Source organism: Cetorhinus maximus, chromosome 22, assembly GCF_964194155.1.
Source record: "Cetorhinus maximus chromosome 22, sCetMax3.hap1.1, whole genome shotgun sequence".
Classification (NCBI taxonomy): domain Eukaryota; kingdom Metazoa; phylum Chordata; class Chondrichthyes; order Lamniformes; family Cetorhinidae; genus Cetorhinus; species Cetorhinus maximus.
In genome coordinates, this window is record NC_135900.1 from 56,052,213 (window position 1) to 56,070,672 (window position 18,460).

Consider the following 18,460-nt stretch of genomic DNA (forward strand, 5'->3'; position numbering starts at 1 on the left):
ACCTTCACATTGCTTCCCGTCGCCTTTATAGCCTGGTTTGCAGATGCATTTGTAGGATTTGGGCGTATTTTGACAGATTGCATCGATATGACAGTCGTCCGTTCCTACCGCACACTCATCTACATCTAGAACCAGAGCAGAAACACACAGCGTCAAGATTTCATTCAACAATTACACAGACTCGCTGCGAGCGGCAGTTATTAAGGAGAACAGGTCACATTTTCCACGTACATGATGTGAAAAAAAAATCGATGCGATAGAAGTGCTCAATCTTGGTTTCTTAGTAAACGGTACCCACAATGGCACATTATTCTTCTGTGTTACTGGTTTTACATCTCTCCTTCTACAAGAACTCCCAAGTATTTTGAATCGTGGAAATCAATGTGCAAGCGCCTGCACGGTTAGGATGCTGACATTTGGGACCCTGTACTATTTCTCCGTGGCTTCCCATCCAGCATTTGGAGAATTTACAATACCATGTATATTGCAGGACTGAAGCAAGCCATTCCGCCCATCTAGGTTATGCCAGTGTCGCTGCTCCACACGATCCTCCTCCCGGCTACTTCCTCTATCAGAATATCCTACTATTCCTCCTCCCCCCCCCCCCCCTCTCCCCACCACCACCTCGTGTACTTACTTTGTCTCCTCTTACAATATTGAAAACTTTCATGCTTATCCCTAATACGAAAGAAACCAACCTATTAGCTGCTCAATATATTCTATTGCATGAATTAGAAGCTCCACCTTAAATATCTTTAAGAAATAAACATAACTACTTTCCGACTTCTGCGCGCTTGAGTTGAAAATGGATTTTTCTTTAAATGTGCACTGCTTCGTCCCTTGTTGGCACCACACCAAGAATCAACAATAATTGGCTTCAATACATTTGTGTAAAATAGGTAGAGATTCGCACAAAAATCGGTCCAGAACTAAACTTGCATTCAATAAATAATGCATCGGCATATTTTGTACCAAACTGCTAATATCGACATTTTTTTAAACTGGGGCAATACAATTCAGTGACGATCTGAGACACGAGTGTCCCTGCAGATCACAAGCGTCATGAGCAATAAGTAAACGGCCCTACACTTTACAAAAGAGCTGTTAAACCGATCAGTGACGTTTAAATTTAACAGAAAAAAGCTACCTGAATGCAACTAAAATAACAATTGATAAGAGAAAGTTGCCCATGTGCTATCCATTTATTTTAATCACCAGATTTCCAAATTCTGCAGCTTTGGGTATCAGTGCTAACAGTCGTGCACAAACTGTGATACGTTCTGGTTTGTACAAGTTTAGTGAGTAGTGTACATCTGTTGGTAAAAGGGCCGAGGAATTATTCCCCCCCACTTCTTGTTGAGTTTCTAGTATTCCCATGGGGCCAATATTCCAAACGAATGGGCGGAACAAATGTGCAGCTTGTGAGTGTCCGTGTGTGACAAGGCGATGTTATTCTATGGTTGCTGGGGGCCACAACAAAAAATGCCGAACTACGCAGCAATCTCTTTTAAATACACATCGGTCTCCCTCTCATAACACCGCCGGGGGCCTTTATATATAAAAAAATAAAAATGGAAATTCCTGTTCTTGCGAAGCTAGCCTCTTCAGTTGTCTACTTAAATCTACTGCACCTTGAACCTTTTTTTAAAGGAAGTCGGGGCAATTAAAAGGCAATGTTGCGTTAAATTATGATTGTTTAGATCCGTCTTATAGTCGCCAGGGACAGTGAAACCAAACCGCCACGAGCCATCTCAAATATATGTTCTTGATTTCTCATTATAGTTACCGATATACGGGCTCAAAACATCAATTTCGAAAAGTCCCGCTTTGTGAACTCTCTTGCATTTGCTCCGGCAATGATTTTAGCAATCCCGCAGAATTGTATGCGATACTTGTCAACCGCAAGCGTTACTGTCAACCACACAGAACTTGATGTGGATGGTCATAAACAACGCCTATGTATTTATTCCATGTCTCTGGTGGGATAAATCTTTGCTTACATCATAAGCGTATAAAGAAAACTAGTTATTTTGGATTGGATATAAAATACTGTCAATATAAGACAATCCTGATCTTTTCTGGGGCGCATCCGATTTTCCAGTCAAAGTAAAGCGTGGAATGAAACTAACTTTGTAAGTATTTCAGTTAAAAAATGACGACTCATGTTTTGGAAGCTGATTATTAAAAATGGGCAGATGTTTTAGTTGGTGGTTTTGAATGGTGATTTACGGAGATCTGTCACATTATAGCAGCCTCCTTCAGGTGCCCAATGCTACTGATTGATGGATTGCTGTCAATAAGGCGGCTCTATTTACTGGCATTTGACTAGTAATCGATTTATTCACGGTATAATGATCCATCTGTGTCTGGGACAGCCAGACAGTTCCTCGCTGAGTCTGCCCACCAAAGGTAAATACGAGAAATAGGTCAGACAACACAAAGCGTACCAATAAACTACGCGCCGGCGTGTTTATTACTGTATTCCAATATTCTGTGGTGATGCATGTTTTAAGATAAGATAGCCTCGATGTGTCTGAAGGGCTCATTGACACTAGATTTAATAGACTGCAATGGTCCATTACATGACAATAATAGAAACTTAATGAGCGTTAAAACGCTACGCGAGTCTTGAATGAGTATGACCTCATTTATTCAGAGACAATTATTCAAAGCCCTTACGGAAACAACCGCTTTCATTTTTTAAAAAAAATCAATTGAATTTGCCGACTCAGTCAAGTCTAAACGTGATTTCAGCTAAATGAGAGTGCGCTCCAGCAGGAGACGTATGCAGCGAAGCAGAAAAGAAAAACTGCCTGGTCATATTTTGACTCATTATCAAGTGCTTCTCTCATATGGTTTCTCCGGACTTGACAGCTGGATTCCATGGCACCGCCGCCGCCCTCAGAATTACTTCAAATGAGTCCAAAGGGGGCTTTTCATTAAGGCTCGAGGGGGTCACTCCTCGGTGTGTTGAGCAATAAGTAAGAAATCCTCCCTTTCCCTTCAGGGATGTTTCCCTTAATACATACAACATGCAGAATGTGCTAGAGTTCGGTGCCCAGATTAACTCCTAATTTGGCTAATGCAATTTTGTAAAAGGTTTCCGATTATATATACATACACACAAAGCTGAGCACAGATAGCATGTCTGATTGAAGTATAATACGATAGAACTTATTAGCAAAGAATAATTTACTGCTATATATCATTCACGTGTCATATTTAAAACATTTTTAAAAATGAAGCCAATCCTTCCGTCCGGGTTTTCAGATTGGCTACACCGCGCAAAAAGTTAGTCAATTCTCAAATCCCACAAAAACTTTAATAGAGAATATCTAAACAGTTGATTTTCTAAACATACTTAATACGTTTACCCAAAAAAAAGTGTTTTATTAACCTCGATTACTTTGAAACTGTTAAAAACTTGAAAGGAGTCCCAGATTAGCATTAAAATGCAAAACGGTCACAACTGAAAGAAAATGCTTACTCCTTTGTTCCAAGTCCCCCCAGGTACTTTATTTTGCTCCTTGGCCAACAATAAAGTAATGCGCTGGTGGTGTTAATGACTTCTGAAAGTTACAAATGTTTTCGCGCAAAAGAAAAAGGGTTAGTTAGCTGCAAATTTGAACATGTTGGCTAGACGCAACTGATAACTGCTAAAGTCCATCAAAAGCCCACGGTATAAAAGAAAGATTCCAAACCTGGATTCATTGGCAGCACTTCATATTTCCCTAATTTCTAACAACTGACAAGTACTCTCACCCTCCTCACTAAAAAAAAAACAATGAAATTCCCCCTTTTACAATTTTCAAAAGAATAAAAAGGTTACAGTAAGAAGGTTCAAATTTCGGAACTCTTACCTACAAGCCCACTAGTTCCCAAGGACCGACAAGTATTTAACAGGACGAAAAACAAACAAAAGTGCCATGAAAAACAAACAGTCCCCATAATGATATGTTTCGATCCTTAGTGTTTCTTTGATAAGACGCGTTTGGACTGAGAAATTGACCAGCTGACAGCCTCATTTTCATGCGAGAACGTCAGGGCACTGGCGCGGGCTCGTGCGCGGCCTGCAGGCGCGAGCCCGCCGGACATTCCCGCCGCCGCCGCCGCGCTCCCGCGGGTACTCGCCCGTCCAATGACGTCACTGCTGATGGAAGGGCGAGCGCTCTCGCGCAGTCAGAGCGAGCTCCTATTCCCATTGGTGGGGTGGGGCGCGAGGGCGTTCGATCCGGGCACGCCTGTGCGCGTGCTCCGGGCAGGACATGGGTGACAGCGCTGGGCGCGAAACCCGTCTCTCCAACATCTGCGCGCGTCTGGGGGCCAAGAGGCGGGGGGGGGGAGCCCGCGCGGGGAGGGAGGGTGAGGGCGCGCGCGGAGGGTGGGAGGTTGAGGGAGCGCGCGCAGGGAGGGAGGGGCAACGGGTGGGAGAGAGCGGGAGCGCGCGGAGGGGGTTGGGCGGGGACGCGCGGAGGGAGGAAGAGGCAAGTTGGAAGGTGTTTTTTTGGGGGAGGAGGATGATTGGTTCGGTCTGCAGTGAATGGGAGTTTAACATCATTGTCGGCAGTGAGCGGGTCTGCGGGAGGATTGCCCCCTGAGCCCGCAGAGCAGCGCTTCACTGTAACTCGCCACCACCCGCTCCGCCTGCACATCCCACTGCACCGGAGGGCAATGTCCCAGCTCTGGGGTCGCCCCCTTGTCCCTAGTTCAATTGCCTAGGATCCCCCTTGTCTCCTCCTCTTGCCCGTAATCTTGGCGATTGCTGGGATTTTACAATCCGTTGGTGAGGAATTTCCAGAGCTGAGCCAATTCGAGTTGGCAAGCGTCAATGTCCAACTCCGATCTCCTTGACAACCAAAGGGGAAGTCGTGTGATTTTACCCTCGAGGTCAGAACAAAGGAATATGGTTAAACTTGGAACAAATATAATAACACAAGGTTTCTTATATTCACACGAGCAACTATGTAGATGCATTTGATGGTCTTTTTGGTTTGGGGGTGGTAAGCTGTGTTATTGCCAATATTTTGCAATACCATGTTAGTTACTAATTCAATGATCAGAGTCTTCTGCTGGTTTACGGTTAAGTCTCCGATACCTGTGTCGATGAAAGCTTTTGAAAGCAGATCAATATGTTCAGAGATGGAAACGTATCATCAGTTACTGATTTATTTGCTCATTGAGTTCCTTTTGGCGCGGGGGGAGGGGAAAAACAGAATCGAGATGAAAGCTTCTTATTTTCCCCTAGGTAATAATTAGATCAATGATCTTGGCGAAAAGTTAAAGTCATTAATTTTGCGCACCCCACGGACATAATTAACCATTGATTGTAGGTTCGCCTCACTGCAACGTTTGAATGTTACCTTGTAAACGTGTTCTGATGTGTTCACTGTGTTCTGCAAATTCGTTAACTAAACAACAGCACGCCTTCTTGGAATAATCTTTCAGAAACCGAGGAGATCTACAATTTCCCCAAATTCATACTTCAAGTCAAGCTAACATGATATCGGGCATTTTTTATGTTTCAGTTGGAAACAAAGCAAAGCAAAAAAAAAAGCCCCGTTATTCGGCCCTTTTAATTTTCCAAAAGGGACTCATGTTGGTCCAGTGAAGCATAAATGTCAATGTTTGTCTCAAGTGGTGAATGATCCTGATTTCTGTCCCATTTCAAAATACAGCCAATCTCAAGTGTTGGCAAAGATATGAATTGCAAGACGATTTTAAATCGAGGCTTTTTGGGCTCTCTGTTTCTAATAAAGTAAACTGGGATATATGTATAGAGCCTCAATCTATATTTTTAATAAAGTCTCTTAGTGTTTCACAGAGGTTAATCAGACCAAAAAAAATGCCAAACCAACGAAAAAGATATTAGTTGGGATGCCATAAAAACTTGGGCAAATAAATGGATTTTAAGGAGGGTCTTAATGTTGGAGAGGAAAGCGGGATGGGTTTGAGGAGAGAATTCTAGAGTGTGTGGCTGTAGTCATCATGGCCAATGGTGAATAGAAGGGTGCACCTGAGACCAGAGCCTCCATGAAGGATTCTTTGTAGGCTGAAATGGGGTGAGGGAATAACTTGCTTGCTTTGGGAAATTGCAAGCCAATGTAGGTCAACAAAAACAGGAGTGATAAATGAGCAGCATTGGATGCATGGTACACTGGACAGAAAATGTTATTACATAAAGTTTTTAGAGTATGAAGGATGGGAGGCCAAGCAGGAGAGAATTGGAATTATCCGATCTGCAGGTAACAAAAGCAGTGGACGGGCTGAGGCAGGCAGTGTGAATGGAGGTGGAAGCAGGTAGTATTTGTGATGGGGAGATTATTCGATCATAAACTCGGCTTGGGGTTGAATGATATGCTGAGGTTGTAAGCAATCTAGTTCAACCTGAGAGAATGTTGAACAGATGGCGAGGGTACGGATTTATTTGTCGGGAGACTCAGATGATGGTTTGGCCAAACCCAATGTTTAACCAGCGGAGATTACAGTTTTTTTTCTCCCCCAAGACTGCATGTTAAGCAAGTAGCCTGACAATGCACAGGCTGGGAGCGTTGAAGTCAGGTGGCAAACACATGGAGCTGGGTGTTGTTATTTTTCATGTGTCAGCTGACCCAATGTCTTCAATTGAAGTAGCCATGGGGCGGCGTGTAAACGAGGAAGCAGACAAGAATAGATTCTGAGGTGGGGGTAATGGTTGGTGGTTTGGGGAAGAGAGTTTCCAAAAGTGGGGAAGTTCTCCAGATTCTCAGGCTATGTTTGATGAGTAACAGTGTAAATAAGCTAGGACCTTCCCGTGAACTGGACAACAGGGGAGAGGCATTGTAAGAGATGGTGTGGTCAACCATGTCAAAGGCAAACGGTACAACTGTCTGGAATAATGAAGACATTTAATTACTAAGTGAAAATAGCAAAAAGTCTACTTGCGGCCGTATGCTTTTAATGGCAAACTACCGACGATGCAAGGTTATACTAATGGCACTTGGTATGAAAGGGAGCTCTGTATGCCTGCTTTTAAAAAGCAGTTGAAAGTGTTCCCGTACAGCTCGTGGCGAATGCAATTCTTCCCCAGGCCAATTAATGAGTTGGTTGGAAAGTGAAGTCACAAATATAAATATTGTCCTATTCGGCGTAATTAAAGAGTCATTATCCATTTAACTGAAGCGGTTTCCACATGCAGGTGGAACTGTAGCATGTTTATTTTACTGAAATGGAACATTGCATCAGGGTATTTGTTTCAGTTCAAGTCCTTGCAGAGATCAGAGCGAGCCGCCGCTTCAGTTTATTTTAATAAATCTTGCAGGTTTCCCTCGGAGCGTGTCCAACGCTGGAGAGAAAACTTCTGGCGCGATAATTGTATCCATATACACAAATCATCCCCTTGCTTTCGCAAAACCTTTCACCATTCAACCAGATTTTAATTTGCTCTCCATTTGCACACATCCTCATGCTTTCATTAAAGTTATTCATAGAAATGACACTTCTGAAGTTTAAAATTGTTACACCCCAAAGGATGACAATAGAAAGAAATAATATTCTATATTTAGAGATATTTCGTCTTTAAACGTTAGAATAACATAGTAATGTATATGAACATCATTTTATTCGGTCCTGATCAGGCGTAGCAACGTCTTTTGAAACCTTCAGTTCGGTACACGGACCACATCAATATACTCCTACTTGGTAAACGACAAGTGAAACATGTACATAGCAACGGGCGTAAAAGTAATAAGGTATTAATTTTAATTGCGCGACGTGTACACAATACGGACAGAATGTGTGTAAACCCAGTGAATAATGCGTGCTGAATGAATGAACCATTACCAACATTGCTTTTCCCACGCTGGCACCGAACTCTATTTCTCGCAACTCTTAAAACCTTGCGCCTCCTGCCGATGACCAGCGGAGGGTTCAAGTGGGTTACAGGTGGGATTAGCACAAAAAATGCATGCACGATCGATCAAAGCTTCGAGGAATACAGAGACGTTTTCAGAAACATTTAACGGTACGGGGGGTAGTTGTATGTGTGTGTGTGTGTGTTTGGAGGGGGGGGGGGGGCGGGTGTGGTGATGAGAGAAAGAGATGTTTTAATCTGCTGCTGGAATTTGCCATTCAAAGTGATAGAACCTTATCACAATGAAACGATCATAATGTTGTAAAACGAACAGACGCTCCCATGGGCACATTGTCACCTTAAAGTGCACTTTTCTCCTTGTTAATTCCTCCATTCAGCGGCTGCCTTATACTAGCTGTGAAAGCCACAAAGGTGCACTTTACAAAAATCAATAAATTTATTCTTCTTCTCCGTTCCTGACAGAGGCAAAGGACGTTATTAGTAACCTTTCTGCTAATGCAACATAATAAATGTTAAGAAAGATATAGACAAATGCCACATTAAGGTGCTTGTAGCAGTTAGTTTGGACAGCAACATGTTGCAATGTGCAACTTTTGCAGAAGTACAAACTGTACAGTTATGCCTTCAATTCATCTGTTGAATGAATTATTCAGAATCCTACAGGACATTTTGTAACAGCGTCATACTTAAAATATGTCTGCAAATACGGTAGATTGGATTTTTCATACCCCCTTTGCCAAGAAATATCGCGTTATATTATCCATAATATAAACGACTGTCTGAAAAACTTCGTTTTATAAACCATCTATCCATACATACGTTATATAAATACATATGTATTGAATAAAAGCTTTGTATCAGGCCTGGGTATCACGACTCTAATGGGTCCCATCGAGATCGGCGCTTTCAGAGCACTTCATTACCTTCACACAAAGGAAGAATGGCGCGATTGAAGAGTTCTCCAGGGGAGAAAGGCGTGAAAATCACAGAAACGTCTGCTCACTTTGAAAAAAAAGTGTGGATTTACTAAATGGAAGGCCGCAGGAGGGCTCAGACACATCAGGCTTCATTCATCAGTCCCATCGTGTTGGGAAAGGCCCCATACAATCCTCTTACCAATGACAGTATAATAAAACAAGGCAGAAAGGGGTCCCCCGCAACCCCCCCCTCCCCAGTAGCTCAGTGCAATCCGCGTTTTGAATGAGGAGCAACGAACTGTTTAAATTGCTATTTACATTTCCAACTGTTTAACTTGCGATTTGTCCATCTTAATAGCTCTTTAAGCTTTTAAACAGGAAAATAGCCATTCTCATGATTCAAAAGTGAAACCACGGTTATTCCGGTCACTGTCCAATTGTTAAAAAAAGAGGTTAGATATCTCTTCTTCCCCCAGTCTCCTGCCGTCGCACCTTCATTTTTCTTATCAGGGAAAAAGTGTCATTTTATTTCTGGGAAACCAATTTTCAGATCTGGCGATTCCTGAATGGGTCTCCGCCACAGGCATCACTAACGTTCTAAATCTTTTTTTAAAAAAATCATGTCACCCAGGGGCCGAACCTCTCTAACGGAAGAACATTGAAAAAAAGAATATTTTTGACCTTTTTGAAATTATAAAGCATGCAACATTCGTAAGTGCCCGCTGGGATATTGTTAGCCACAGCAAAAGTATCAGTAAATCACAAGCCACCTGCAATAATAATCATGTTTATTCTTCTGAAGCAGCTAATGAGCCATTTAACCGCTATAAATTTTCTAAACGCACAAAAATCCAACTGTGAAGCCCACAGTATTTGGGAAAAATGTCTCAAGTGCATCTGCAAAAAAGCCTCTCTAGCAATACTGCACTCCTCAACACCCTGACGTTTGTTAAGCACAGCAATAGATCACTGTAGCAACAACTTGCATTATATAGCACTTCTCACGGGCAGAAGAGGACACAGACCGTTTCACAATAAAGAGGAAAGGGATACAGGGAACTCTTAGCATGGGGAATGTCAGTGCTAAGAAGGGAAATGGAAAATATGATCAGTGATGAGTTGAGACTGGTGTTGAAAGGAAGTGGTGAGGGGTGGCAAGATGTGAGGAACTAGCTGGAGAATTCCAGAGAGTGGGAGCACAGTCATTGAACAAGTAGTCAACAAGAATGAAGAAGAGGGAGAAAGGAAAGGTGTTAGAGGCGGAGGTAGTTCATGCAGGGACATAAAGCAAGAGATCATTTGACATTAGCAATGACATCAGGACCTCACTTATATAAATTTGCCAAAGTACAGCCATGACCAATTTTAACTAACTAGGAAAATAGTTGTAGGCAATGCTAATGGAAGGATTCAACATTCATATGTCCATAGTTCTATGCTCACAAAGGACATTGTGCAATTGTGGAAGAAGTGGCCTCTGTTAGTGGTATGCATAGAGTAATAAAGGGATAGCCAATTGGTACGTGCAGTCAGAAGGCTATGGGTTCAAGTTCCACACCAGAGACTTGAGCACAAAATCTACCTTGGCCCTCTAGTATAGTAACAACGTTTGGCACTGTGCAGCTCTGCTCATTGAGAACCCTGGTTTGCCAATGTGTCTATAGCTGTTCCCTACTTGGCAAGTGGGGGTTGTACAGAGATGTCAAGCCAAGGTTGCATCTTATGTTCATTATTTCTAAGGTCAGTCATCCATCCACATGAATTATTAAGAAGGGAGGTCCATGTTTTTGACCCAGCGACAGTGAAGGAGCAGTGAAATAGGTGACTAAATTAGTGAACAGGGGAAAGTCTGTGGATGTTGTTTATAGGGACTTCCAACCAATATTTAATAAAACCTGCATAAGAGACTGTTAGCTAAAGTTGAAGTGCATGGAATTGAAGCCAAATCATTGATCTAGTTAGGAAATTGGCTGAGCAGAAGGAGATAGAGAGCAAGGATAGTGGACAGCTACTCTAAAAGGCAGGATGTGACTCATGATGGCCGCAAGGATCTGTGTTGAGGCCTCACCTATTCTCTGTATTCATTAACAACTTAAATGATGAGATATATAAAGCACATATTCGAATTTGCTGATGAGACAAAGATAGGTGGTATTGTACGCAGTTAGGTGGAAGTGTAAAATTACAAAGAAATATTGATAGATTAAGTTGATGGGCAAAACTGTGGCAAATGAATTTCAATGGAGGCAAATGAGAGGTTATCCACTTTAGACCTGAAAAGGATAAAATTAGGGTACTTTCCAAATGTGAAAAGCTAGAAACAGTGGTGGTGCAAAGGGACAGAGGATCCAGCTACACAGATCATCAAAATGTCATGAACATGTACAGAAAATAATCAAAAAGGCTAATTGAGTTTTGGTTTTTATAAATAGAAGCATAGAATGCAAGAGCTTAGAAAATATACTTCAGCTATACAAAGCCCTGGTCAGATCACATCTGGAGTGAACAGTTCTGGGCACCACACCTTAGGAAGAATATATTGGCCTTGGAAGGAGGGCTGTGCAGATTCATCAGAAAGACACCTGGGGCAGGATTTTACATCCTGCAGGCAGGCATGTGCCCAACCCGATCGAGCGTAAAGTAGTGCACGATGACGCTGGGCGAGCGTCCCGACGTCATTGTGCACTTGCGCGATATTTTGATCGGCGGGCACGCTCGAGAGTCGGCAGTGCGCCCATCAACAAAATAAGAGGCCTAATAAGGCCCCAAATCAATTAACGTAAACTTGTTTCTCGCTGCCGGTCCAACCTTCTGGTTGGCGGGCGGGCAAATCGGCCAGGCAGCCTTTGGCAAATCGGCCAGGCAGCCTTTGGATTCATAAGGAAATCTCATCCACGGGCAGGATGACGTTTCCAACATTAATTTTTTTTTAAAAATTAGATATTTTTACTATGTCTCTGTTAATGTGACTGAGTCATATGTGGGGACATGTTTCTCTCATTTTTAAAATCTTTATTTTTGTTTCTACAATTCTTCAGCTCCCTGGGCAGCTCCCTGCCTTCAGGGAGCTTTCAGTGCGCATTCCTCTGCGCATGTGCAGACCTTTGCGCTCGCACTCCTTCCACCCCCACCTTGGCAGCACTGAGCTTCTCAGTGTACCTTTCACGCTGGCTGGCCGTTAATTGGCCAGCCAGCATGAAATCACGACCGATTGTGGGCGACGGATCGTTTCCCGGCTCCTGGGCCCACCCGCCATGCCCGTCCAATGACCCAAAAATCCTGCCCCTAATCTCCAAGGGTTAAATTACAAGGAGGGATTACAAAAACCCAAGGGTTACATTTCCTGAATTTAGAAGATTAAGGAGTAATTTGATTGAAGTTTGCAAAATATTCAGGGGAACAAATAGGATAGATTGGGCAAAAATATTTCAACTAGTTAAGGAATGTAGACCTAATGGACACAGTCAAAAAATAAGCCAACAAGACCTCTCAGGAGCATAGGAAACATGCAAAAGATGGATGGAGTTCATAAATCTCTTCCGCAAACAAAAATTGATGCTAAATCAATTGTTAAATTTCAAACTGACCTTGATAAAACTGACATTGGTCATTTTTTTTTTAGGCAAAGCTTTCAAAGGATATGTGACAAAGGTGGTTATATGGAGGTAGATTGTGGATCAACCATTGTCTAATTGAATGGTGGGACAGGCTTAAGGGGCTAAATGGTCTACTTCTGTTCCAATGTTTCCATGCTTTCTGCTCTAAGGAGAACCCCAGCTTCTCCAGTCTTTCCATATAACTGAAGTCATTCATCCTTGTTACCATTCTAATAAATCTTTTCTGCACCTTCTCCAAGGCCTTGACATCTTCCAAAAGTGTGCTGGCCAAAATTAAATACAATTCTCCTGCTGGGTCTGAATTAGCATTTTTAATGTTTAGCATAATCTCCTTACTCTTGTCCTCTATTCCATTATTAATAAAGCCAAAGATTCCATATGTTTTTTTAACAGCCTTCTCAACTTGTCCTGCCACCTTCAAACATTTGTGAACAAACATGGACAAATGGAGCTGAACTCCTGAGGTGAGGTGAGAGTGACTGTCGTTGATATCAAGGCAGCATTTGACCAAGTGTGACATCGAGGAGTCCTAGCAATACTGGAGTCAATGGGGATCATGGGGAAAACTCTTTGCTGGTTGGAATCATACCCAGCACAAAGGAAGATGGTTGTGGTTGTTGGAGGTCAATCATCTCAGTTCCAGGACATTGCAGGAGTCCCTCAGGGTAGTGTCCTAGGCCCAACCATCTTCAGCTGCTTCATCAATGATCCTCCTTCCCTCCTTCCACCATAAGGTCAGAAGTGGCGATGTTTGCTGATGATGTTCAGCATCATGCATGACTCTTCAGATACTGAAGCAGTCCATGTCCAAATGCAGCAAGATCTGGACAATAACCAAGCTTGGGCTCACAAGTGGCAAGTAACATTTGTGCTACACAAGTGCCGGACAATGACCAACTCCAAAAAGAGAGAATCTAACCATTGCCCCTTGACATTCAATGGCATTACCGTCACTGAATCCCCCATTATCAACATCCTGGAGGTTACCATTGACCAGAACCTGAACATGGGCTAGCCATATAAATACTGTGGCTACAAGAGCACGTCAGAGGCTCGGAATCCTGCGGTGAGTAACTCACCTCCTGACTCCCCAAAGCCTGTTCACCATCTACAAGGCACAAGTCAGGAGTGTGGTGGAATACTCTCCATTTGCCTGAATGGGTGCAGCTCCAACAACACTCGAGAAGCTTGACAACATCCAGGACAAAGCACCCCTTCCACAAACATTCACTCCCTCCACCACCGACGCGCAGTGGCAGCAGTGTGTACCATCTACAAGATGCACTGTAGGAAGTCAGCAAGTTAGACAGCACCTTCCAAACCCATGACCACTACCATCTAGAAGGACAAGGGAAGCAGATACATGGAAACACCACCACCTGGAAATTCCCCTCTAAGCCACTCACCATCCTGACTTGGAAATATATCACTGTTCCTTCACTGTTGCTGGGCCAAAATCCTGGAACTCCCTTCCCAACAGCCCTGTGGGTGTACCTACACCACATGGACTGCAGTGGTTCAAGAAGGCAGCTCACATCCTGTAAAGCTCACATCCTGTAAATTAAATTAAAAAAAACAAATAACCCAGACTCTTTGTTTCTGCACCCCCTTTAAAATTGTATCATTTATTTTATATTGCCTCTCCTCATTCTTCCTTCCAAAATGTTTCACTTCACACTTCTGTGCATTTAATTTAATCTTTCATGAATCTATTTTACTGTTCATGTCTGTTCATGTCCTCCTGAAGTATATTTCTTACTTTTTACTACTTTTCAAGTTTTGTAACATTTGCAAACTTAGAAATTATGCCCTGTATACCCTAGTCTAGATCATTAATAAATATCAAATAGAGCGGTGGCCCTAATACCGACCCCTGGAGAACAGCCATTCACCATGATTCTCTGCTTTCTACACATTAAACGCTTTTGTATCCATGCTGTCATTGCCCCTTTAATCCCATGGGTTTTAATTTTTCTAACATGCCTGTCAGGTGGTACTTTGACAAACACCTTTTGAAAGTCCATATATACACTAACAACCACACTACTTCCACCAATCTGTTTTTTACTTCATCAAAGAACTCATCTGGCTGACCTTGAGAGCACTACATTTTTCTTCCAATGGTTGCATGCCATTTGCACACATACGAAATGAGATCCCTTCCTGTTTAGGTATGCCATAGGATTAGTGGCAGATGCTAGAATGGCTGTAATACATGGTTGATTGCCTGTGCCTTGTGGAAGTCATTAATTTGGAAACACTCGGTGACTTTTCAGGAACTTCTGGTTCCTGCTGAGGCATTTATAGTGAGTGTATGATGCTTTGGACCTCCAGTCACTTCTTTACTGGAGTGACACACTGGCTCCTGGGATGTCTCCTATGTGGGTTTAAAGTTGAGGGCACTCTGCCATACCTTGCTACTGGTATAATAGAATGGATGTTTAACTGCTCATTCATATTTTCATGCAGCAAGTACACACCTGATATGCTAAGTCTTTCAGGTGTTGAAAGCAAAGGCTCATTCATCGTGCGCAGAGATGTAATACTTTTGCAGTATAATCAATATCTGGGGTATTACCATGGTAGTATGTGGTATGATCCAAGTCTCTGATGCTTTGCATTTCCAGATATTGCTCCAGATACCACCATTATATGTCTGTAATTGCTCATAAAGCCAATGCTATTGGTAAGAGATTCCTATCAATGTGATCTGCATTTCTAGTAGTCAGTTTTTGCCTTTGTGCTTCTCCGTAACTCCAAGTCTGACTTGAAGTTAAATATACTCCTTTTTATTTGTCTTCTCAGCTGCTGAAAGTTTCATTAGTTCCTTCTTAATCGTCATTAACAACACCTTATTAAGTAAAGTTTGCCTCTTTTTTACCCTTACACTGGCAATTTTTACTCCTTATTTTGAGGAGAGCAGCACCGGACATAGAATCATAGAAATCTGTAGCACAGAAGGAAGTTATTCAGCCTGTCATGCTTGTGCTGGATCTTTGAGGGCAGAATCTTCCCAGTCCTGCCCAATTAGGCTTCAAGGCAGGCTGGGAGCAATTTCAGAGAAAGATGTGTCAGGTCAATGGCCCGACACGTTCCCACTTCCGGGTGATCTTCCTGGAGACAGGTCAGCAGCGGCAGAAGCTACCCATCCGGCAATGGTGGGCAATCGATCTGCACAATTAAATGTTCATTTGTCTGCTGATTGGGCACACTTTTGGGATCTTCCTGGCAGCAGACAGACCACCCAATGGGGGTCTGGTGGGTGTCTGGAGGCACCTTGCTGGCACCTGGTCTGAGGAACTTGTGAGGCCTCCTTTTTTAACTCCCACCTCCGGAGCCTCAGCCATCAATGGGCTACAACTGCAGCCAGTGGCCATCTTGAGGTTACACAGCTGTGGCCACTGTTTATTTTATTAAAGTTAATACCTCTTCAGAAGTTCCCATAAGATGGAGGAGTACATGTGTTCCCTGTCTGAAAGTGGCAGCACCCGCCTCGGGCAGTGGGGTTCTTGTCCTTTCAAGGTTGCATGAGATTGGGCCTGCAACCTCAGCGACCCGCCTACCAACCTTAAATGGATGGTGGTCCTGGAGTTGGCCTGTCAGTCAGAATGGGATCTGGAAATAGTCCTGAATCACACTCATAGCCTAACAGCAGAAGACTCTGTCCTGCAAGAGCAGCTGTGCTTAGTCCCACATCTCACTTTTTGTCCATAACCCTTTAAGTTTCTCATTGTCAAGTACCTATCCAAACCCCTTTTAAATTATTTATGGCATCAACTTTCCCACCCCCACCCCTCTCTTCTGGTAGAGTAGTCAAGATCCTGACAACTCTGAGTGAAACAAATTCTCCTCATCTCCTCTCTACATCTTTTTCCAATGATTTTGAATCCATGATCTTTGTTTATTGATTCATTCATCAGAGGAAATAGTTTTCCCTATTTTCCGTATCAAAACCTTTCATAATTTTGAAGACAATTAGGTCACATCTTAATATTCTCTATTCCAAGGAGAACAGTTCTCACTTTTCCAACCTCTCCACATTACTGAAGCCCCCCCATCCTTGATAAATTCCTGGTAAAGCTTCTGTGTTATGTTTTCTAATATCTTTACACATACCTTTCTTCAAGTGTAGTGTCGAGAATTGTCCACATTACTCCAGCTGAGCTCTAACCAGTGTTTTAGAAAGTACTCGCGTTATTGATTTGCTTTATATTCTATCCTTCTATTCATAAACCCAACTAACCCATTTGCTTCCATTATCACCTTATCAACTTGCCCTGCTACATTTAAGGATTTGTGTATATGGACACTGAGCTTTCCCTGCTCATCTGCACTTTTCAAAATCATGCTATTGATAGTATATTGTCTTTCATCCTCCCAAAGTGCATCACCACACTGCTCTGCATTTAGAACCCTCTGCCCTGCCTCTGCCCATTTTATCATTCTGCCTAAGTCACACTGAACCTATGACTATCCTCATTATGATCCACTATTTTTTAGTTTTGTATCATCTGTAACCTAAAAATGCTGCTTCCTACATCTGAGTCAAGGTGGTTTATAAAAGTTGAAAAGAGTATTGGACTCAAAACTGGCCCTTGGGGAACCTCACTACAAAACAGCATTTTGAAAAACATCCATCAACTATTGTCCATTTCTCCTGTCTCTGAGTCACTTTTGTATCCATTCCATCACATTCGCCTTAATCAATAAACCTCCTGTGTGGCACTTTTTGAATGACTTATGGGCGAAAGACTATATACACAACATAGTACTTCAATATCTTGATCAGCATTCTCTATTACATATCAAAGATTTCAATCAAATTAGTCATACACAGTTTACATTTGACAAATCCATTTATTTCCTTAATTTACCTGTGCTTTTCCGAAAATAAGTCTTCTTCCTCTTCTTGGGTAGTCCCTCGAGATTGAGGATGACTTGCTTCCCATCCGGTTCAATGGGTTCTGAGATGGCTGATAACGCCAATGTGTGATCTGCAGATTCTGCCACGTGTGGGACAGGTGGTGCTTGGAGGATTGGGCAGATGAGTTGTTGGGAGGTTTCTGCACCCTCTCTGACACCCAGACTCTGCCTTTGCAGTTCCCAATGGAACCTCTTGATGTGCCTTCCCAAATGATAAAAGTAAGTAGAGGATAGAAAAAAGTAGTGGGGAGCTTAAAGTAACTAATCACAGTAAAGAAGAAGCACTGGAGAAATTAATGGGACTAAAATCTAACAAAACCCTTGGACATAACAGTCTATATTCTAAGGTTCTAAAAGATATGGCTGCAAGGGTCGTGGATGCACTGGTTGTGATCTTCCAAAATTCCCTAAGTTCTGGAATGATACATGAATGGAAGATAGAAAATGTAACACCATTATCCAAGAAAGGAGGGCAAGGGAAAACAGGGAACTACAGGTCAATTAGCCTGACATCAGTTGTTAGGAAGATCCTGGAATCCATATTTTAGGAACTGATAGCAGGTCACTTAGAAAAGCATAATATGATTAGGCAGAGTTTTGTAAAAGAGCAATCATGTTTGACAAATTCGTTAGAGGATTTATTTAAATTTTCTGAGGATTTAACTTGCTGCATAGATAAAGAGGAACCAGTGGATGTGGTATATTTGGATTTTCAAAAGGCATTCAATAAGGTGCCACACAAAAGGTTGTTGCACAAGATAAGGGCTCATGGAGTTGAGGGGAGTATATTAGCATAGATAGATTATTGGTTAAAGGACAGAAAACGGAATGGGAATGAAGATGTCATTTTCAGTTTGGCAGGCTGTTACAAGTGGGATGGCGCAAGTATCAGTTCTGCAGTCTCAGCTATTTACAATCTCTTTTAATGACTTAATGAGGGGACTGAGTGTAATGTATGCAAGTATGCTGATTGTACAAAGTTAGGTGGGTCAGTAATCTGTGAGGCGGACTTAAAGAGACCACAAAGGCATACTGATAGATTGTGAGTGGTCAAGGAAGTGGCAGATGGAGTATAATGTAGGAAAATGTGAGGTTATTCACTTTGGTAGGAGACATAACAAAACTTTGTTCTAAATGTTGAGAAACCATTAAAT

At 42.5% G+C, this 18,460-nt stretch overlaps 1 protein-coding gene across 2 annotated transcripts in view; it reads right to left on the reverse strand.

Moving 5' to 3' along the window:
* Positions 1-4,152, reverse strand: part of scube1 (signal peptide, CUB domain, EGF-like 1) — a 370,427-nt gene extending 366,275 nt beyond the window's left edge. For both annotated transcript variants that reach the window (XM_078568359.1, XM_078568358.1), the window contains exons 1-2: positions 3,861-4,152; positions 3-125 (exon numbers count right to left, since the gene is read on the reverse strand). In XM_078568359.1, the coding sequence (XP_078424485.1) occupies positions 3-125; positions 3,861-3,948 (211 nt within the window). In that variant the 5' untranslated portion in view covers positions 3,949-4,152. The remainder of the gene's footprint in view (positions 1-2; positions 126-3,860) is intronic.
* Positions 4,153-18,460: the final 14,308 nt, after the last annotated feature.